Source organism: Pyxicephalus adspersus, chromosome Z, assembly GCF_032062135.1.
Source record: "Pyxicephalus adspersus chromosome Z, UCB_Pads_2.0, whole genome shotgun sequence".
NCBI classification, from domain to species: Eukaryota; Metazoa; Chordata; class Amphibia; order Anura; family Pyxicephalidae; genus Pyxicephalus; species Pyxicephalus adspersus.
Genome location: NC_092871.1, coordinates 81,450,624 through 81,474,641, shown reverse-complemented (window position 1 = coordinate 81,474,641; position 24,018 = coordinate 81,450,624). Strand labels below are relative to the sequence as shown.

The window sequence follows — 24,018 nt, the reverse complement described above, 5'->3', positions numbered from 1 at the left end:
ATGTAAACACTCACTATTCTGCTTTTTATTCATTGCTCCATGATTTGGGCTCACATCCATTACTACTACTACTACTACAACACAGTATTTATATATCTCCATCATATTACGCAGCGCTGTACAAAGTCCATAGTCATGTCACTAACTGTCCCTCAAAGGAGCTCACAATCTAATCTCCCTACTATAGTCATATCTCATTAATGTAGTCTAAGGTCAATTTAGGGGGAAGCCAATTATCCTAACTGCACATTTTTGGGATGTGGGAGAAAACCGGAGTACCCAGAGGAAACCCATGCAGACACGGGGAGAACCTGCAAACTCCATGCAGATAGTGTCCTGGCTGGGAATCGAACCTGGGACCTAGCGCTGCAAAGGCCACCGTACTTACGAATAATAATATATATTCAATAGATAGAAATAATTTGTTTTTCAGCCTGAGCACTTTCAATAAATGTCTCATCGCCTTATGCCAGTAGCCCACTGACATTTTTATCCTCTCAGAAATCCATAGAAAACATTATCTCCTCTGCCCAAATAAGCCCAAATGTTATCGCCACATTACTATGCAAATCCCTTGATTTTATGTTTTCTGCCAACCCACAATCCTAAAACCTCACTGTCAGACACAAATCCCCTAATCAAGGAACTTCGTGTTTCATCTCAGACCTTGTAACTGACCCCTCAACGTTGGGGCCTCTCTGATCCCAAATATGAGGGAGGTATGAAGCATCTTAGGTTAACAGATGCTTGACCTGCATCATTCTGGCTCCTATCTAGCTACATATTGACATTTTTTTCCCTCAAATGTGACTTTTAAGCATGCCTTAATCTCAAACTTGCAGATTTTAGATTACTTTAGATGTGTGGTGTGCTGGGAATTGCAAAAAAAATGCTGCTCAGAAGCATGTGCTGCACGTGGAACCAAAATCCTGCATTTGATTGCAAAATGCTGCAGTGTAAAACAAACCTTATGTATAAAAAATAACTAAAAGGATGGAAATGAAATATATTGCAGATTCCCATCTTTTAAATGTTCAGGGCGTTTGGTGGCTGTGCATAGCTGTCGAAATATTGGGTAGGGCCAGTTTTACCATCACTAGGTCTTTGTGCTTTGCTGCACATAGTATCGTAAAAACATGAAAATGTGCATGTGAGATGCTGAGCCTCCATAATTGAAAGAAAATTCAATAAATGAGAAGGATGGGACAAGGACAGTCAAGTTGGGTTGCAATGGGTTAAATGATGCTGACGTTCAATATGCATCTAATAGCCAGGCACATGCAGAAGGCATAAAAGCAGCCTGGGGACACCCTGCAGCTGAACTGACATTGTTCACTGACTCTTCTGAAGGAACAATATGGATCCAATTCTTTGCCATGGCAGCACTGGCCCTGGTAACGTGCAGTCATCCTCCTTGCTATCACTGCATTGCACCAGTAACATGACCTCACTCAAATTGCATTGGATCACTTTGCCCACAAGGCTCTGCACTTGCTTCTCTAGCATTGCACTACTTTTACCCAGTTATATGATGGGAGCAGAATGACAAGATGGGGGCCCCATAATTATAAAATCTAACATCAAACCGTGAAACACACAGCTGTCTCATTATAGTAAATGTGCCTTTTCAGATTTAAAATAAAAATCTAATTTTAAAAACCCTCCCAAGTATTCCCCCAGGTATTGAAACATGGGGAACCCTGGAAATTCCTGACTGCTGGATCCAACATTGGTGCAGCTCTCTTCTGCTTCACTTTCACCTTGGTTTGTCCTTGAGACTGCAGCAGAGTTTTTCCTTTCTGCTGTTGAATCTCCCACTCCATATATGTTTATGAAGGTGTGACCTGTTCCCGCTGTTCTTATTCTCTTTCAAGCAACATGTTGTAAATGAATGATATTGACATACTGCAATCCTTTTTACTTAAACCCTTACTTCCCCAGACTGCACAAATGGCTTTTTGTGCCGTATTCCTACCCATCGTGTTTTTGTTTAAAAAAGCAAAAAAAGAGACAGGGAGCTGTTGTCCTTTTATATAAAGATGTAAGTGCAGCTGATTCAATGTTTCTCAGTACTTTGTCTACATTTTAAAGCAAACCTGTACTAGTATATACGGGGAAAAGTGGGGTCACAATTCCTAATCTGCATGATTTGTGCTGGGTAGGTGCAATTACAACAACTTACTTTATTATTTTTTCAGATATCTTCAGGGGCCATCCCAGGATGAAAATATTTAATTATGTCTCCCTATGCCCCCAGGGCTGGGTGCCCCTCAATAGAGCATGTAGAAACTCTGAAGTAAAAACATCCTATATCATTACATTGTGAGTCCAGTGTATTGTGGTGGATTCATCATACACTGGATATCCTAAGACTTGCAGCAAAAGGAGGAGGAGAGCAACAGTATGGGACATAGACTTCAGAACATGGCAAGTGCTTTACAGTGACCACTAATACTTAACCCCTGTGCCATGGGGTATCCCTATTACATTTAACTTGCATTTATATAACACTGACATAATACACAGTGCAGTAGTGTAGTGTCCATAGTAATTTTTGGAAGGGAATTCAGTTAACCTAACTGCATGTTTTTAGGAGGAAATTGGAATGTCCAGAGGAAACTCACACAAACTCATTTCAACACAGATAATGTCTTGCATGAGACTTGAACCTAGTACCTAGCTCTGCAAAGGCAAGAGTGCTCACCTCTAGGCCAACTATGCTGCTGCCCCTTTCTTTAATACCCTGAACTAGGCACCGTTGTTCTCCTTCACCCCAACTAGACACTATTGTTCTTCTTCACCCCCTAATAAGCACTATTGTTCTCCTTCGCCCGTTACTAAGCACTATTGTTCTCTTTCACCCCCAGCTAGACACTATTGTTCTTCTTCACCTCCTATTAAGCACTATTGTTCTCCTTCGCCCCTTACTAAGCACTATTGTTCTCTTTCACCCCCAACTAGACGCTATTGTTCTTCTTCACCCCCTACTAAGCACTATTGTTCTCTCTCACCCCCAACTAGACACTATTGTTCTTCTTCACCCCCTACTAAGCACTATTGTTTTCTTCACCCCCAACTAGACACTATTGTTCTTCTTCACCCCTTACTAAGCATAATTGTTCTCTTTCACCCCGGCTGGACACTATTGTTCTTCTTCACCCCCAGCTAGACACTATTGTTCCTTTTCACCCCCTATTAAGCACTATTGTTCTCATTCACCCACAACTAGACAGTATTCTTCTTCTTCACTCCCTACTGAGCACTATTGTTTTCCTTCACTCCCAACTAGACACTATTGTTCTTCTTCACCCCCTACTAAGCACTATTGTTCTCCTTCTCCCACAACTAGACACTATTGTTCTTCTTCACCCCCTATTAAGCACTATTGTTCTCCTTCACCCACAACTAGATACTATTGTTCTTCTTCACACCCTACTAAGCACTATTGTTCTCTTTCACCCCCAACTAGACACTATTGTTCTTCTTCACCCCCTACTAAGCACTATTGTTCTCATTGTTCTCCTTCACCCCCAACTAGACACTATTGTTCTTTTCACCCCCTACTAAGCACTATTACTCTCCTTTACCCACAACTAGACACTATTGTTCTTCTTCACCCCCTATTAAGCACTATTGTTCTCCTTCACCCCCAACTAGACACTATTGTTCATCTTCACCCCCTACTAAGCACTATTGCTCTTCTTCACCCCCAACTAGACACTATTGTTCTTCTTCACCCCCTATTATGCACTATTGTTCTTCTTCACCCCCAGTTAGACACTATTGTTCTTCTCCACCCCCAGCTAGACACTATTGTTCTTCATCACCCCCTGTTAAGCACTATTGTTCTCCTTCACCCCCAACTAGACACTATTGTTTTTTTCACCCCCTACTAAGCACTATTGTTCTCTTTCACCCCAACTAGACACTATTGTTCTTCTTCAACCCCAGCTAGACACTATTGTTCTTCACCCCCAGCTAGACACTATTGTTCTTCTTCACCCCCAGCTAGACACTATAGTTCTTCTTCACCTCCTATTAAGCACTATTGTTCTCCTTTACTCCCAACTAGACACTTTTGTTCTTCTTCACCCCCTACTAAGCACTATTGTTCTTCTTCACCCCCAACTAGACACTATTGTTCTTCTTCACCCCCTACTAAGCACTATTGTTCTCCTTCACTCCCAACTAGACACTATTCTTCTTCTTCACCCCCTACTAGGCACTATTGTTCTCCTTCACCCCCAACTAGACACTATTCTTCTTCTTCAACCCCTAATAAGCACTATTGTTCTCTTTCACCCTCTTCACCCCCTACTAAGCACTATTGTTCTCCTTCACCCCCAACTAGACACTATTGTTCTTCTTCACCCCTTACTAAGCACTTTTGTTCACTTTCTCCCTAACTAGACACCATTGTTCTTCTTCACCCCCTACTAAGCACTATTGTTCTCCTTCACCCCCAACTAGACACTATTGTTCTTTGTCACCCCCTACTAAGCACTCTTCCTCTCCTTCACCCCCAACTAGACACTATTGTTCTTCATCACCCCCTACTAAGCACTATTGTTCTTCTTCACCCCCTACTAAGCACTATTATTCTTCTTCATCCCCAACTAGACACTATTGTTCTTCTTCACCCGTTACTAAGCACTATTGTTCTTCTTCACCCCCAACTAGACACTATTGTTCTTCTTCACCCTCAACTAGACACTATTGTTCTTCTTCACCCCCTACTAAGCACTATTGTTTTCCTTCACCCCCAACTAGACATTATTGTTCTTCACCCCCTACTAAGCACTTTTGTTCTCTTTTACCTCCAACTAGACATTATTGTTCTTCTTCACCCCCTACTAAGCACTATTGTTCTTCTTCACCCCCTTCTAGACACTTTTGTTCTTCCACACAGCTCCTGATGCAAAACCTTCCGGCGGGATAACATCTTCATGTATGCACAATATAGATTGGAGAAATAAATAGGATTACACCAGCTGGGCAGTTTTCAATTTTGAGTGTGTGCACTATGGGTTGAAGGAATGAATGGAGTTCCTATAGCTGGGTAGCTTCTTAATTATTAAAATTCTTCATATTCTTAATTCAAATATCCGGGATTGGCAGCTTCTTTTCCTGCATAGTGGCATTTTGAACAGGGTTTTTCCATGAGTGTGTAGGACCTTCTGGGCCAAGAGACTTTGAAGTAGTAGAATCTAAAATCTAAATTGTTTTATATTATTTGCAACAGTTATATCTTCTGACAGCCAGGGTCATAGACCCTGAAAATGTGATGATAGTCTACTAACTATTTAGAAACTATTAAAGAATCTGAAAGATATAGGATTCTTTGGGTGCCTTAACAAACTGATGTTAAGCCACAACTGAAAAGCCAACCCTTTATTTATCCCTATTGAAAAATATTTCAGATATATTGGGCCTGTTTTTGAAAGTAAAAAGAAATGAACCTCTCTATTGGATAAAGCTGACAGGTAAAAAACAGGCGTGGCTCATGCAGAACGAGATCAGACAGCTATTTCAGTTCCACTTTACTAGATCTGCGTTGCTGCACATATATATGTATTTGATTTGCCTCTTTGTAAAAGGAATGACAAGTGAGCCTAACATGTTCAGGAAGCCGGTGCACGCCTGATGGCATGAGACAGGAATACATTTGCAGCCATGGATAAGTAATCAGAAAGCAGTATTGAATCCACAGTGTATGTTCCCCCTGTACGCTGCCTGCCTTACACTGCAGACTTATGGTAGCCACACAAATATATCATTATCAGGGGGAATTAGACTTTTTTCAGGCTGAAGCTAACCAGCTTTGTTCAAAATTATTAAACTGGAGATCAGGAGCTCTGTTAATTTGAATGGAGTACAGTTGACAATCGAAAATCCGGTCATCGATAATCCAGCTCCTGGATTATAATCCAGTGCATTTTCAATACAGGGACTGCAGTAGACTGTTTGGCCACTAATGTTTTAATGGCGCTGTTGAACATGTTGAGACATCCCTGCTGCCTGCACCTTAGAACTGTGCGAGATGTCCGCAAGTGCTGCGAGAGGAAGGCTGGCCTGTGTGTAAAGGTAAGTATACCTTTCAAAAATCCTAAATTTTCGAAAATCCGGCACTCCTCAGGTCCAGTGGTTGCCGGATTTTTGAATGTCAACTGCAACTGATTGCCTTTTTTTTCTAGCTGCGAACGCTACTATGATGGCTGAAATATGGCGAGGGGAGTGTTTAAATAAATACCACAGATCTCCCTTGTGGCCTATGGTGTCCTGCCCTTCCAAAATGATACACGGATATAATGATCATTATTTTTTAACAGTGAAAGTGGCAAGTGGAGATCTTTAATAGCGGTTTGCAATGGCACAATGCAAAGGACACAGACTTGTAGAGAATGATGAGGGCTGCTGCCCTGGAAAACGGAAAAGAAGCAGGAAGCCACCTGCCACAAATATAATAAGGGGGCTGCCATTGCTGGAAATGCTGGAAGCTGTATGTGTGATTCCTATATGTCTACGTCACATAGCCAGGGACATGCAAATAAAAACAGAGAGCTATGGAAAACATTTTAGGTGGCTTAAAAAATAATGAACCCAAATATTCATCAGAGCAACCAGTGGCATTTTAGAGATCTCTAATACGGCAGATTCACTTTGGAATAGGTGGATCGAATACTGCAGATGTAAATTCAAATCAGTTACTGTTTTGTAGAAGCTCCACTTGCAGAGAATTGCTGACCATTAACAGAGTGACTTAGCCTGACACACTAATCTCATCAGCCACAAGGGTGAACATGGCGGAGCGGCTCTAACCTCCTGGAAGATGTTCCTCTGACTCTAGACTTTGGGCTGTCTTTATCATAATCCACTGTTTTAAGGTATGCAAATAAAAAGGGATGTCTTCAAAAGGTACATTGAATAAAGATGGATTGCTTTTAAAGAGCAACTCTGATTGTGTAAAAAAATGTAATATATATGAGTGTGTCTATTTGGTAAAGTGTGCCTATTCCAGAATGGGCAAGTTTAAGGATGGGGTGTTAGTATCGGCAGTGGTGAGGGCATGGAGTGGTAACAGTGGAGAGGAACCTTTAGACATGGATGGGTTCTCAGGGTAAATTAAAAATGGACTATCGTCACATTTTCAACATTATGTTAAAAGATGGCTATCTCATCTACATAATAAAAAAATTAGATTTTTACTTTATTTTTACTGCCATGGTGGTAAAGACAGAAGAGGGAAGCTGCAGCTTCTAAGGATACTTATACCACATATCCTAGGAGGCTACGGAGTGCTCCTTCTATGCATGCCCGATTTCAGGCATGAGTGTTCTCTCAAATATGCTCAATGTTTTTAGCAATTGTTTTTTATTTGCTACAATCACTTTGTCTATATCTTGCATCTGCTCAGTTTGAAAAAAAGGAGACATCAGTAGGAACCCAGAAGTAGATAGCAGCCCTGGACAGGGTGAGATTTGGAAAGAAAACGAAAGCCAAGACTTGGAGGATTGGAGGATTGAGGGGCATTTTTTTTAATTAACATTCTTGTTTAACACTATATGATATTCCCATTTTAAGTTAAATAGACTTGTGATATTTCAAAAAATTGTAATTGATTTATTTTTATTGGAGACAGATGATTTTCAACCACCAGGTCAGGCTATGGCTTCACTTTCTTTTGCACAGAAGTTTAGCTAGAATTTCAGGCATCCCCAACAATGTTCTTAGGTGTACTGCAGTGATCCTTTTCATGTTTGGTGATGGCCAATATTATTAATATTAATATTATTAATAATAATAATAATATTAATAATAATAAAAAACAGTATTTATATAGCACTAACATATGCAGCACTGTACATTAAATAGGGGTTACAAATGACAGACAGATACAGACAGTGACACAGGAGGAGGAAAGGACCCTGCCTCGAGGAGCTTACAATCTAAGGGGGATGTAACACTTAATAGGAGGGAAGAATACTGATGTAAATCAAAAAGAAGGGTGCAATTTTTCCAAATACAACAATTGAGGGTGCCTATTAATCATTGTTTTCAAAGCAACATCTAATCAGCCATGTGCGCTGGTTATTAAAAATCAATAGGATATTGATGACCTGTGTTTGAGGTGGATTCCAAAGTCATGTTAAAAAGAGGAAAGCAGGGTCCTTGGACACTTACTCTTATACAATTTCCTTTCAGTGGGGGTTCAGCAAACTAACAAATTTGTAGCTTTGCAGTAGCAAATAATCTAAAAAAAAAGGTTGCAATACTTAGCCACTTAAGGATAGAAATTGTTTTGGCATCCAACTGCAAAAAGCTATATTCCAAAAGCTGGCAAATGTAATTATAACTGCAGCATCAGGTTTCTCTCTCATAAGATGTCTAGCTTCTGTAACCTCCTGCTGATCTTACACAAAGATAGAAGTGTAGCACTTTTCCAAGGAAAAAAAACTTCATATTTATTCCTGTCCATTCTATCATCCCATGTCAATGTCAGAAGAATTGCAGAAATGCTTGTCATGCTGTTTCCCCAGCATCAAAAGACAAAAAAATTGGTGTGTCTTGAAATTGCTTTCTAAATGCCCACAGGTAGCCAGCTAAACAGAGCGTGCAGACAAGAGAGACGAGTTGCTTCCATTACAGGTGGTAAAGGTAGCTGAAGCCACACATTAAAATCTGGAGTTGAAATACATGCAGGTGAACTGTTTTGTCTGTCGAAATATCTGTGAATATGTTCAGCTACTTTTGTAAACCCCTGCCACTCTTTGTGAATCTTGCTGTCAGACCATGTCTACACAGGTACAGTATGTTCTCCAGGTCAGCTCTGAGTTGCCTTTGTCTATGCTGGATGCCCTGTGCTAAGAAGTAATCTTTTTTATTCCTCTGAAGTTCACATGAGCAAGAAGATACAGGTTATATGTCTTTAGCAGTAACTCTATTGCACGTTCCACCATCTTCTATTTGCCTAATCATTGTACAAAGAATTGAATTCCGTTGAGATCTGGCTGTTGGAATAAAGCTCCAAAGAAGTAACGTATTTTTCGGCGTATAAGACGCACTTTTTCTTCCCCAAAACTGGGGGGGAAAAGTGGGTGCGTCCTATACGGCGAATGCAAGTTTTAAAAATAAATAAAACCGGAAACATACTTACCCGATACCGCGATCCCGCGATCCTGTGTGCTTCTGCGATCTTCTCTCCTCTCCTCCTGGCTGCAGCGCGTGTCCCCGCCTTCCTGCAGACCCAGCGAGGAGAAGCCTGCACACGCGATCCCGGAAGCAGGCTAAGAGACAAGCGTGCCCCCGCGATCCCGGAAGCAAGCCGGCGGAGAGAAACGGACCGGTAAGTGGGAAGGGATGATCAGCAGGGGATAAATAGGCACAGAGTGTGATCAGAAGGGGATAAATTGGCACAGAGTGATCAGAAGGGGAATAATCTTTTAGAATCTTTTTTTTCTAGATTTTCCTCCTTTAAAATTGGGTGCCTCTTATATGCCGGAGCGTCTTATACGCCGAAAAATACGGTAATACCAATCCTGCAAACACAAAAACTCAAAGCACACAATCTAGCAAAACTAAAGCAAATCAACCCTAGTGTCACCACATCCCTTTGGAGATTACCAGACTACACTACTAACATTGACTGGAACCCCAATCTTCCATTATGAAGGTAAGACATCATGTCAAATAAAAGTCTCCATGCATGGTAATCAACCAGACTTTAGGGTCCCATGAGACCTGGGACCTCCCTCAAGGAGGGAGACATGACCAATTCCAACTCAAGTAACACCTAAATGGATGACAAAAGGGTTGGGGAAGATGGGCGAACCAAGGGCCACGGCACACTTCCAACAACCCACACTTGGCCATCTGAGCAAGACACCACAGACAATAACACTGCACACCAGCTAAGATGTGATGCCTATACTTATATGGACAGTTCTTTTCTGCCCTATATTGTTAACTTTTTTTCTAGTAAACGAGACCACAGCTGTGTCCTGGCCCTATAGAAATCCTCTGTCAGCCCCACAGAGATTACTCTCTGACAACCTAAAATCAGGTATGTTCTTCTCATAACAGTTTACAGCTTCCATTCATTAATTCTTCTCCAGACGTGAGGACCTTCCTCATAGACCTTTAGTCATAATTTTGGGCTAGACAAAAAAAAACTGAAGCTAGAGGGGAGTTTACATTTACTCATCTATATACAAATAAAAATAAAAGCAGGGAGAATCTGAAAGAGCGAGACATGGGGGTGGGGGTCGTTTCTAAACAAGAACAGTTGGGAGGTATGGACTTCAGCCCTAGAAACATTGCCAATAGCAGATGTGAATGTATTATGGTTCTGCCAGATCAGGCAATGATAAAATAAATTATTACTGTTGTTGTACTTTATGTCTAATTCAGTTACAGTAAAGTTTAGGCTATTTTTTTTTTAGAATATGTGAATAACAGTTTTGGGAGAAACTTTTCATATTTTTTTTTATAAATTATTTTTCATTCCTCTATAAACTTAGATGGCATATTGCCATACTGCCATATGGGTATCATTAATGTTATCATTGTGAATACAACAGTCTTTGCATAGCAGAACATACAAATGTTTTATACAGATAATTCAAAACAAGCTATTTATTTTGAAGCTGAAGTTCATTCTTTTTATTCTTTGCATTCCTTGGTAAACTCCTTTTCCTCTACTCATCAAGCTAAAGATGTTTTTTTAATTAAACCTTTCCATTTTATAATAAAGTTGCATTGTTCCTCAAAACTCTTGCTTTATATATACACAATAAGTTATCAACATTCCTCAAACCCCTCACTTTTTATGTTCTAAATAAAGTCACAATGCTCCTCAAACTCTATGCTTTGTATGCATAGAATAAGGTCACAGCGCTCCTCAATCAACCTATTTTTCATGTATATATTACAGTCACCATGCTCCTCTAATCCACTCAATTTGCAGAAAAACAGTGAAGTCACATGAAATCTCTCACTTTATATGTAAACAAAATGATCACATTGCTTATTATACCCTTTGGTCTACAAGTACACAATAAGGTCAAAATTCTCCCCAAACTTCTCATTTTTCATGTACATATTTGTACAATTTGGCATGAACACAATAAAGTCACATTGCTCCTCAAACCATGCTTGTTATATGTACCTGAGAAGGTTGCAGATTGCAAACCATTTACTGCTTTAAAAGAGTTTACTGCAACCTCTAGATTTGGAGTATTCAAGACGGTGTATGTGTGTAGACCTCTAGACCAGAGGGTGGTCGCTCTTAGTTGACAGGTCCATAGATTCAGGCACACCGGGATTGCCTGACATTTTTATTTATTCAACTACATCTATATATATAAAATTGTATGTATGTATGTATGTGTGTATGTGTGTTTCACCATCACTCGAAAACACATGGAGACATTTCAACCAAACTGCTATACATATGACTGAGACTCATGTGAGTGCACCAGTCATCTTTGTACAGTGCTGTGCTATATGTCAGAGCTATATTTGGATGTTTGTATGTATGTGTGTATGTCATCACTAGGAAACGCATGGAGACATTTCAACCAAACTTGCTAGACATATGACTCAGACTCATGTGAGTGCACCAGTCATCTTTGTACAGCGCTGTGCTATATGTCAGAGCTATATTTGGTCATCACTAGGAAACGCATTGAGACATTTAAACCAAACTTGCTTGACGTATGAGTCAGACTCATGTGAGTGCACCACTAATCTTTGTACAGTGCTGTGGTATATGTCAGAGGAATGTTTGCGTGTATGTATGTGTGTATGTATGTATTGCTCAGTGACAGTGTGCCTTTTGCTTATATTTTTACATACTTTTTTTTGGACTTTACAAATTTCTGCCCTGTAATAATCTCTGTAAGGCAATTGGCTTATTGGAGTGCAATCAAATGCAAAAAAAAATGAAACAACACCGTAGACCATAGTTTTATTTGATTCCTTTTCCTGTATAATATAAGATTGCAATAAATAAATACCCAGACAATACCGGGTAATCAGCTAGTTGCTAATAAAGATGAGGGGCAGCTGAGAAACACAGACAGATGATTTTTCCTAAAGTTGTAGGCTTAGAAGCCTACAAGCCTATTGGAAAGCCACCACATGGACAATATGCAATTCTAATTTTTCCTAATAATAGCCTACAGTAAAATGTATCTCCCAGATCCTACGGAATTGTCCCAGTGGTTTAATAGAATTCTGCAGTCTTAAATGTCTAAGCAAGTGTTTCCCAGCCTTTTTAACATGAAGGACCCTTGAAATATCTTTTGGTTCTTTAGGGAACCCCTAGTAAAAATTATATCTATAGCTCCAATTACATTAGTGTGGTGGTCAGTGGAAAGAGAATATCAAACCTACATTGCTCGGCATTGGAAACTGACATTAGAGCTACAAATTGCTCATTGGTCAAGGAACCCCTGGCAACCCCTGGAGGAACCCTAGCTGAAAAACACTATTTCAGAGCCTTTCAAAGCCAGTTCCTATTAACATAAACTCTAGCCATGGTGGTATTGCATTTCTCAGGGTTTCCTGATGGGGACAACAGTCTGCCTACCTTGAGTTCTTGTTCCTGCAGGACCAACCACCAATTGTAGGGCTGTTTTCCTCCCAAAAACTATTTCCATTAAAATACATTTATTATTTATTCACAATGAATGCATGCCCAGGTTTTGCTGGTATACCTTAAATTTTCAGGAAGTGTACCTGTCACATGCACATTAAAGCAAAAAAACCAACCAAAAAAACAAAACAAAATAATTCTATATTTAGGATATATGGTCACTGTAACTGTTCTGCATTATCCAAAAAGCTATGGAAATTCTCTATGTGATTAGATTCATCTTTAACCCATCCATCTCTTGGATAATTATAAAAAATGCCTATTGAGATTATGGTCCCTTAGTTGCCTCACTTTTTCTCAACTTCTGATTGGATGTTAAAAGGGCAGAAGCATGCTGATAAGGTCAGCTCTCCCTTTCTCTGATTCCTGATTAGGACTATTCACGGAAAAAAGATATAATACTCTAGTTGGTTTAGTTCTGCCCTTTCCACGGCTCTGTACAGGTATTACAGCAGACTGATATTAGAACAATTTTAGGTATGTATGCTAGCTGTATTTAAAATGACCATGCAATGTTCTGTCCTGTGGAAGAAGCAAAGTCCAAGATGACCATATTTTTGGTAGAGGCAAGACTTTGCTTTTCTACGTCAGAGTGGCCTTCTCATGAGTGGTAGGGTATTTTTAAGAAACAATAGGGGAAGTGAAAGAGGCACAGAACCATAGGATGCATTAAGCAGAAGCAGGGAGATCCTTGCATTGGTGGTCCTCAGGTACTGCTTCTCCTCCAGCAAGGAGAACAGTGATCAGCACAGCAGTGGCATCACCAGATCTCATTCCAAATACTCCTGAGCCCAGCATTCAGAAACAGCAGTGCTTCTCACACAGATAGGACACAGATATGGTTTTGCATAGACACAATTGTTCCCTAATAGATAGCAAATCTTTCTATTACATTTGGGTCCATTTACAGACACTGCTGCTATTGATCTCTTCATCTTATACAGAAACTCGTTGTAGCATCATTAACAATTTTTTTCTGTCTGTCCTTGGAGACCTAGTTATTTCCCTGTAAGACAGCACTATCTTTCCTCTTGCATAGCAAAGAAAAGATAAAAACAGACTGTCAATCACAGCCGGCACATGAAAGACACCTCTGCCCATCTTGTGACAGTCACAAGTCACTGCTCACTGCATGTGTCAGCGGCCAGGGGAGCAGTTAGAGATGAAGATGAGGTCATAGCTACTGACTTATGACAAAAAGTCAGAATTTGCATATAAGGACAGCACTTTACAGGTCCAGGCAAAAAGGTAAAGAGCCTAAATAAAATTTTAGAAGTTTTTAAGAACAAGTCATTGGACTCATGGAAGGGTAAGGGGAGAACTATTTATAAAGTAGAGAATCTGACCTTCACCAAACATTCTCTAGTAGAGAATCGATCATTGCCATTGAGAACACATAGACTCCTAGGGGTTCTATTTATAAAAGTGAATCTGACCTTCACCCAACATTCTCTAGTAGAGAATCGATCACTGCCATTGAGAACACATATGCTCCTAGGGGGTTCTATTTATAATAGTGAATCTGACACTCACCATTCACATCCCACCTCCTTGGTGGAGAATATTTCATGTCCATTTGTGATTAATGTTTACTGATTGATTCTCCAGATATCAGATTTACTGCCTTTTAAACAGACCCTATATATATGTGAGTAGTAATATTTTAGATTAAGGTAGAGGTTTTGTTTTCAACTGCCAACCAACTGCATTAACATTGGATCACTAACTCCTCTGCATACCTCCTTGGAGGCGTGCAGCGATCCCTTTTTATTATTTAATTTAATAATCACATATGCCATTTACTTCTACAATCTTAGTATCTTTGTGTCTGTTCCTGTCTTGTACAGCAAAGCAGTTTTATTCCCCCAGTCCCTGTTTCTGATGATAAAGTTGAGCAATAAGGACTATGATTTAGCGTTGCACATAGATTACCTGTTGCTTGGATCCCACCATAAATACTATCCTCTAAGAGAGAGACAACTTCATCAAGACTCAGCTTTCATGACACTTTAGGGACCTGCTGACATTAAAGACAACTCGACTTTCATGTTTATTGTTACCCGAGACACTATCAGTTCTGCTTGTCTTATTTTTTCATTGAATTATATAGACAGTGTACATCCCTTGATGACAGTCCCTGGGGTCTAAAATGTCTCTTTTCTCTCTGTAAGTCATTTATTACACAAATTTATGATATTGGTGTTTCTGGCTGAGCTTGGCTCTTTGTTTGCTAATAAACCTGCTCTACTTATTAGTCTTGTGCTGTACTAACAGTTCCTCCCTGAGGGCAAGAGGTATGGTGGGATAGCACTGTGTCATTAAAAGCATGTGTACAATAAGACATGAGCTGCTCCTGCCATGCGATAAGCTGCAAGATGGGGCATGATGCAACCGTCATTATTGAAACAGCTATTTTTTAAGAGCTGCTAATGTAATTCATTAATGAAGTAGGTAAAATGTGATTCTATTTACAAATTAGGAGGTTTTACTGCCTCATTTGATGGCTATTTCGCCATCAGGCATTTTGCAATATGTGGGTTTCATTAAAATAATATCTGCTGATCCTTTGGCTTTTGTTAGGCTTCTTTTATGGTATAGGGTGACAAACAAATGCCTGATTAATCACAATCTGTGCCCAATGTATTTCTGAGAGAGCCTATTTATTTGAATGGGATACCCAGTACACCAAAAGAAGTGAAGTACCCTTTTTCTTCATTACAATCACCCTGCAATGCATGGCAGTATGCTACCGTGTGTGATACGCTGTACTGCAGGTCTACGACGTGTCTACTGGGAAGGTGAAATACCATTCAGAATGAATATTGATGTGGTGCCCAAAATGTAAAATGAATGGTCTACCTTTTTACAATGAACCATAACAAAGACTGCATAGGGATTTTAGAATTAAACTGTTATGGATATTCATTTTATGTCTAATTTTCCTGGTCAGTACCATTCTGTTGCACTTGATTGGGTATTCATTTGCTTTTGATTGGGTATTGAAAGTAAACTTGGCTTCACCTTATTTTTCTAAGTTACCATCCACTTTGCTAAATGTTCAAACCCTCTTTCAAATACTTTACAGAACTTACATTTGGTTCCATCGCTAATATTTTGATCTAAATTGTTATTAGTAAATCAACCCCAAAATATACATCTACAGTACTGAGCAAATTGTCAGAACATGTTTGTTCAGTTTGAGAAATAATAAACATAATGATCCTGATGCACAGAACAAAATGGATGTATGGTTTACTTTCAAGTACCGATAAATGCCCAGTTGAAACGCACTCAGCTCAAATAATATCCTGCTGTAGGCTGAGAACACTGGTCTTTTTCTGGAATGAAACAGCAAAAACAATGTCAGCCCTATCCTGTTGCCTTTTGTTAAGATACAAAATTCTCTTTTCCTCATCCTAAAAGAGAGATGAAAATGTTCTGCATTCCAGGAAAAGAACTGAGAGGTCTGATTAGACTCCTTGAGTTTATCTGCTAGGGTTTACATGAAGAATGGTATAAGGTTATTAGTGGTGTACCCCAGGGTGCAGTGTTGGGACCTTTACTGTCTAACTTCTTTATAAATGATATAGAGTTTGGGAAATAAAAGCACCATTTCTGTGTTTGCAGATGAGACCAAACTATGTAATGGAATTAAGTCCATACAGGATGTCTATAATCTACAAGCAGACCTGGATGTACTGTTTGATTGGGCAGCCAAGTGGCAAATGACATTTAATATAGATAAATATAAAATTATGCACTTGAGAGCTAGCATGCATGCTTCATACTGTCTAGGTAGAATACATTTGGGGAGTCAGAAATGGAAAAGTATCTGGGGTTTCTGGTAGATCATAGACTTAATAACATCATGCAATGCCAAGCTGCAATATCTAAAGCTAGCAAAGTACTTTCTTGTATTAAAAGAGGAATAGACTGCAGAGATGGAGACATAATCCTGCCCCTGTACAAAGCATTGGTCAGACCACATCTGGAATATGCAGTCCAGTTTTGGGCACCAGTTCACAAAAAGGACATTGTGGAATTGGAGAGAGTGCAGAGAAGGCAACTAAACTAATAAAAGGAATGGAGGAGCTCAGCTATGAGGAGAGATTAGCTGAACTGAATCTATTCCCCCTTGAGAAGAGACGTATAAGGAGGGATATGATCACCCTGTATAAATATATAAATGGTCCATATAGAGAACTCTCTTCCCAATTATTCACTGTAAGGTCATTACAAAGCACAAGAGGGCACTCTTTGCATCTGGAGGCAAAGATGTTTAAGCTCAGGATAAGGAAGGGATTCTTCACTGTAAGGTCTGTGAAAATGTCAGTAAGTAGTTTCAGCAACTGCTAAAGATTGCTTTAAGAAAAAGCTAGATGTTTTTTTCCAGAAGCACAGAACATAAAGTTTTAAAGTAAAGGGAGACTGTTGATTCAGGAAACATCCGATAGTCTCATGAAATCAGCAAGGAATTTTTTCCTCTGTTGAAGCAAATTGTAACAGGGTTTTTTTTGCCTTTCTCTGGATCAACTATGTCAATAGGGTTTTATATCTGGAATATGTTTATTTTTTTACTAGCGGTTAAACTTGATGGACTTATGTCTTTTTTCAACCTGACCCACTATGTAACTATCAGAAGTGCTAAAGAATACCATAAGAGAGAAACAGTTGTAGGATGCGGTAATCCTGATCAGTGCCAAGCCTTACGTAGACAATAAATCACTTTAGAAAAAAAGAAGGTGAAGAAGGTGAAGAAGGTGAAGACAGAGGCACTAAATTGTTAGCTGATAAAAATTGGTTAGCTTTATTAAATATCAAGTTTAGTGAGTATACATAATGTAACATAACATTCACATTACTAAAGTTGTATATACAATGTTACCACGTAGACGATTTACTTTTCCATAATTCGAAACTTTGTTGTTGTTTATACAGTCTTAAATGTAAGTAAAAGCATAACACACATCTCCTTCCCAACGTGTTTCACCTATTTAGGCCTCCTCAGGGGATTTGGAGAGATGGGTTTAGAAACATGACAAACTAAGGGAAAAACAAAATAACAAATGGTAAAATAATCTTCCAAAAGTTATTTCTTCCAGACATTGTTAGCGGACCTTCCCAAATATAACAATGAATACAATTAAAGACATAGTATTTCAAGAAGTAACATGGTTTCCAATTGAACAAACATTTATAACATGATATAGGTTAGGGTGTGTAAAGAAACTTACAGTTCAGGTTTAGGCTTGGGTACACAGTGTTGTTAAAATCAATTCAAATTGGTTTGATAGGTTACCTGCATATTGAAATAATTTGGTAGCTAGTAAAAATAAAAATATAATATAAAGGTGTAAACATATTGAGTTGAATAAACAACTACAGCAAAAATAGGCGAAATTATTTACATCCTACTGCAACCACATCATAAGGTATTCTGGTGTTGGAAGGGTTAATGAAGATTGAAAAGAGGATCGATTGATGTGTCCAGGGGATGCAGAGTGTTTTAATATATCAAAAGACAAATTCCTTGGGTGTAATCTGTAATGTAATAATTTATGTGACAATCGTGTTATTCCTATTCTAATGGAGTGGTTAGCAAAAAAGTTTGGCAATAAAGAGGTATATATATATATATATATATATATATATATATATATATATATATATAGTGTTACCTGGTTAGGAACCCAGTAGGGCCCCCTGTACACAGCACCAACCCCTTTGTGTGGTTGGCTGCAGACAGGCAGCCCTTATATTCTATCCAACCTCAACATACGTAAGTTACCTTCTTTTATTGAGTTTGACTTGGTGATTATAGCAACATACTTATTATTTTTATTCCTGTTCTCTCCTAGATGTTTTATTTTCAAATTATTATTATTATTATTATTATTATTATTAATAATATTAATAATAAACAGGATTTATATAGCACCAACATATTATGCAGCGCTGTACATTAAATAGGGGTTGCAAATGACAGATGAATGCAGACAGTGATACAGGAGGAGAGGACCCTGCTCCAAAGAGCTTACAATCTAGGAGATGGGGGAAGTAACAAACAATAGAATGAGAGATATGTAGTGATGGGAAGTAGTGATGATTTCAAAAGGCAGAAGAGGATGGGTAGGCAAGTTTGAATAAATAGGTTTTGAGCGCTCTTTTAAATGAGCAGAAAGTAGGAGCAAGCCGAATAGGACGAGGAAGACCATTCCAGAGAGTTGGAGCAGCTCTAGAGAAGTCTTGTATCCGTGCGTGTGATGAGGTTATGAGTGAGGAAGTCATTAGTAGGTCATTGGAGGAGCGGAGAGAGCGGCAGGGGGAGTATTTTTTAACCATGTCAGAAAGGTAAGTGGGACAATAACTGTGGAGGGATTTGAAGGCAAATCACAGGAGCTTGAATTTGATTCTAAGGTGAAATGGAAGCCAATGTGGAGAGAACTACAAAGAGATGCAGCGGAAGAGGAGCGGTGGGAAGGATGGATGAGTCTGGCTGCAGCATTCATAATAGATTGTAGAGAATCGGGTTACTGGAATACAAGAGAGGAGGAGGATACAGTAGTCCAGACGAGAGATGATAAGAGCATGTACAAGGAGTTTGGTGGTCTCAGGGGACAGGTAGGGGCGGATTTTGGAGATGTTGCGTAGGTGAAAGTGACAGGACCTGGAAATGTTCTGAATATGGGGGTAAATGAGAGGGCCGAGTCAAAGGTGACACCAAGACAGCGTGCCTGAGGGGAGGGCCGAATAACAGTGTTGTTAACAGATATATGTCAGGGGGGATTTGGAATTTGAGGGGGGATGATGATGATTTCTGTTTTATCCAGGCTGAGTTTCAGGAATCGATCAGACATCCATGATGAGATGGCTGACAGGCAGCATGAGACCTTATCCAGGACTGAGGGAGACAGGTCAGGGGTGGACAGATAGATTTGAGTGTCATCAGCATACAGATGGTACTGTAAACCAAAGGAGTATATGAGACTACCGAGAGAGGAGGTGTACAGAGAAAAGAGAACCGGTCCAAGGACTGACCCTTGGGGGACACCAACAGGGAGGAGAGTGGGTGAGGAGGAATTACCACTGAAACAAATTTGAAAGGAGCGGTCAGACAGATAGGAAGAAAACCTGAGGGGTGTTTACCAGTAGAAAGGGAGAGGTTGAATAGTTCGGTTAGGGCAGGGGCCAGGGTGGAGGAATGGGCACGGAGTAGATCAGAGGGAATTGGGTCCAGTGGACATGTAGTAGATGGAGATGATGAGAGAAGAGTTAAGACTTCGTCCACAGTAACAGGGCTGAGGGAGGCCAGTGAAGATTTACAGGTGGAAGGGGTGGGTATGGTTGGAGTGGCTCGGTGGGCAGAGACATCATGTCTGATTTTGTCTATTTTATCTCTAAAGTAGGTGGCAATGTCTTGGGCAGAGAAGGATGTTGTGGGGGGAGCAGGTGTGGGGTTTAGGAGGGAGTCAATTGTAGAGAAGAGGTTGCGTGGGTTGGAGGCTTGAGAGGAAATGACTGCGGAGAAATAATATTGCTTGGTGACAGTGAGCTCTGTGTTAAAGCTCTGTAGCTTGGCTTTGTAGTCCATGAAGTCAGCGCTGAGGCCAGATTTCTTCCACTTGCACTCAGCTGCACGAACAGACTTTTGTAGCCGTTTATTCATAACCATATATTGCAGCCACTCTACCTGCCCAGTATTAAATTTATGTAAGTCACCCTTTTTTCTACTTGGCAATTATAGCAAGCAATCACATTCACTTTTATTTCTATGTATTTTTTGCTCCTTCTTAGACTGGGGCTCTTTGGTATAACCTACTTATGCCAAATATACTAATAGTGAGTACCTTACAAATTCATAGATAGCTATGTATGCAAACTTTAAACTGTTTAACAATTGCCATCTCTCTTTTTAATTTTGAATTACACTATTTAGTTATAGGAGTATCAATCTACTAACTTACTATCCTGACAAATCCTACTGGGTTTCTAAGCAGTTAACAATATATATATATATATATATATATATATATATATATATATATAACTCTTTATTACCAAACTTTTTCATAAACTCTGCTTCGAATAACACGATTGTCACATAAATTATTACATTGCAGATTAAACCCAAGGAATTTGTCTTTTGATATATTAAAACACTCTGCATCCCCTGGACACATCAATCGATCCTCTTTTTAATCTTCATTAACCCTTTCAACGCCAGAATACTTTATGATGTGGTTGCAGAAGGATGAAAATAATTTTGCCTATTTTTGCTGTATTTGTTTATTCAGCTCAATATGTTTACACCCTTATATTATAATTTTATTTTTACTAGCCAAATTATCAAATTTTTTCAACACGCAGCTAACCTATCAAACCAATTCAAATTACTTTTACAAACACGGTGTACCCAAGCTTAGGCCTGAACTGTAAGTTTCTTTACACACCCTAACCTATATCATGTTTTAATGTTTATTTAATTGGAAACCATGTTACTTCTTGAAATACTATGTCTTTGATTTTATTCATTGTTATATTTGGGAAGGTCTGCCAAAAATTTCTTAAAGAAATAACTTTTAGAAGATTATTTGAACTTTTGATATTTTGTTTTTCCATTAATTTGTCATGTTTTTCTAAACCTATGTCTCCAAATCTCCTGAGGAGGCCTAAATAGGTGAAACACGTCAGGACGGACATATGTTTTATACTTTTACTTACATTTAAGACTGTATAAACAACAACAAAGTTTCAGGTTCTGGAAAAAAACAAAAAATTGTCTACGTGGTAACACTGTTTATATGATTTTAGTAATGTGAATGTTATGTTACATTATGTATACTCACTAAACTTGATAATTAATAAAGCTAACCAATTTTTATCAGATAACAATTTAGTGCCTCTGTTAAAAGCCTTCTGTTTTCTTCTTTTTCTTATTTTCTTCTTCTTTCTTTACTTTCTTTTCTTCCAAAGTGATTTACTATGTAACTATGTTAAATGATAGGGCATGGTATGGTAGGTCCTATGGTAAGTTGACCTTGACAATGTTAGGCCACGGAAAGTTATTTATTAAATGTATATAATGAACCAAAGAGTGCAGTTTATATAATGGTAATCAGGGCATTGCAATGTGCAGGCTGAGTTTTAGATGTTCTGATGACCATTATTTATTATTGTTTGGTCAAAGGTTGAATGTTCTTATGAATCAAATGCTGTGTGTAGACTACAAAGCAGAATGCTGCCTTATTATTTTCTTGTAAGAAGGTGATGAGTCTTTGGTTTATTATACACAGAACCCAATGGAGTATGCTTGCTTTATGACTAAAGGACCTGAAGAACCTGAAGGACATCTGGTCACAAAAAGTCAATCCAGGAGTCATGCATTTTCCTAATCAGGAATCAAGGTCTCAGATTGACTTTATTGGCCAAGAAGCATCTCAATTTGTACTATGTGACCTATGACTATTTGGGCCTGCAAGCTCTGCAAGACTAGAGAAAATAGACTATCATAGGTGAACCTAGGTATTAGGGCAAACCAGGAATATATTAGGTTTAGAATTTAAAGGATTTGCCAAATATTTTTTACGAAATCTATTCTGCATTTTCTGGATCATTCAGGTTCACCAATGATAGTCTTTATTCACCAATGATAAGACCCATAAGAAGCACCAGGTTCATTACATTTGGTTGTTCACCACTAAGTTTGAGTAGAGGGTTTTACCTTCAGTTGGGGAAGTTTTCAGTCTCCTACACAGGCCATTGACGTCACCATAACTATCTTGTATTTTTTGAATGGCCTCTGATCCTCGCAGCTCCATGAGAGAGCGAAGCTCTTGTAAAGTGCAGCCAAAGCCTCCGGCATGGTTCTGCTCTCTCCGTTGGTTCTTTGGGTAAAAATCCACTGAACTGTTCAAATCTCCCATCTTGACTCGTTGATGTTATTTCCTGGCCGAGGAGAGTAGGTATCGGTGTGAGTGCGTATTCTGTTTTTCAAAACTGGTGGCCACAGTCTTCGTCTATCAGTGGGTGTGCTGAATAGATGATGGGCCTGCAATAAAAAAACCCCAAAGAAAATGAATCATAATACTACTTGAGTTGATAGAAGTAACCATATGACAAACAGATTTTCATCACCAGTCACATACATAAAATTCCAACTTCAAAATGATCTGCATAGACAAAATACTTAAATTTCCAAATGAATATGTTCACCCAGTTCCGTGACTCTCATGTCTTTACCAAACTTTCATAATTGGCTTTCATTCTATTACTCCTACAATTGATCTTTGATCCGGGATAGTGACACCCAGTAGAACATTTAGGGTTTTAGGATGTCTACATAAAGGAGACTTTTCAGGTGAAACACAAGCAAACAATACATTAAATGCACTAATAATCCTTCCTTGGATTTATAGTCAGCTCTTGCTCTGCTTACTCTTCTAGTGTGCCAATCCCATGTTACCTGTGCACCATCTGCAATGATCAGCTGTCTCAATATTCTTAATTTATATATAGTCAGTTGCCATTCATTTTTTTACACCTGCATCCTTTTTACTCTTTACTGTCTTTAGTCATCTAATCCTTTTCCACCCCTAACTTCTACTGCTCTGTCCAGTCTTTATGGACAGTTTAAGTAAGATGGCTCTACTGATCAAATAAGACTGCATGTCTTCAGCTAAATATAGTGACTGTTTGGGTATTACATATAAGTTAGTTATGAAGCACTTAAAAGCCATTAAGCAGCCAACCCAAATTAGGCAATTGATAATTTATAATAAATTGTATCTAATTGAAACCTCCTAAATTATTCATAAAAGATCTGCAATTAAAACGTCCGATGCTGGCAGCAACAGGAATATTGGACTGGTACTCTAACACAAGTTCGAGGACACACCCCCCGAACATGCCCCTTGATTAGAACAGTGTTTAGTGGGTGTGTTGGACCACAGGAGAGCCAGTGGTGTAAGAGCAGTGGTCCAACTCTCCTATGTGCTGGCAGCACAATTTTTTTGCTTTTGCAAAACTTACATGGTGAAAAAAGGAAAAAATAATGAGACATATGCTATGTTATTATACTGTATGTGCAGCTTGATTGGTGATTAAAGGTGCTTTACTTTAAACTGACCATAAGCACAAAGGATATAATCAAATGTTATAAACCTGATTACGATTTATTATGATTATTATTATTAAATTATGATTGGTGATCTTTTGTTTTTATTGGCGATCAGTTGTACAACCCAGCTGCTATATGTGTCCAAGCTCTATGTATTTATTCTCCAGCATCTGTTGTACTATGCTGCCACAACATAAAGGTTAAATCAGAGAAATAGAAAACAGCTTTATGATTAAATTAGACAATA

General features: G+C 38.9%; 1 protein-coding gene across 8 annotated transcripts in view; it reads right to left on the bottom strand.

The window, feature by feature from the left end:
- ATP2B3 (ATPase plasma membrane Ca2+ transporting 3) overlaps window positions 1–24,018 on the bottom strand; it is a 171,841-nt gene that overhangs the window by 86,526 nt on the left and 61,297 nt on the right. For all 8 annotated transcript variants that reach the window (XM_072431702.1, XM_072431701.1, XM_072431703.1 and 5 more), the window contains one exon: window positions 22,377–22,703. In XM_072431702.1, the coding sequence (XP_072287803.1) occupies window positions 22,377–22,578 (202 nt within the window). In that variant the 5' untranslated portion in view covers window positions 22,579–22,703. The remainder of the gene's footprint in view (window positions 1–22,376; window positions 22,704–24,018) is intronic.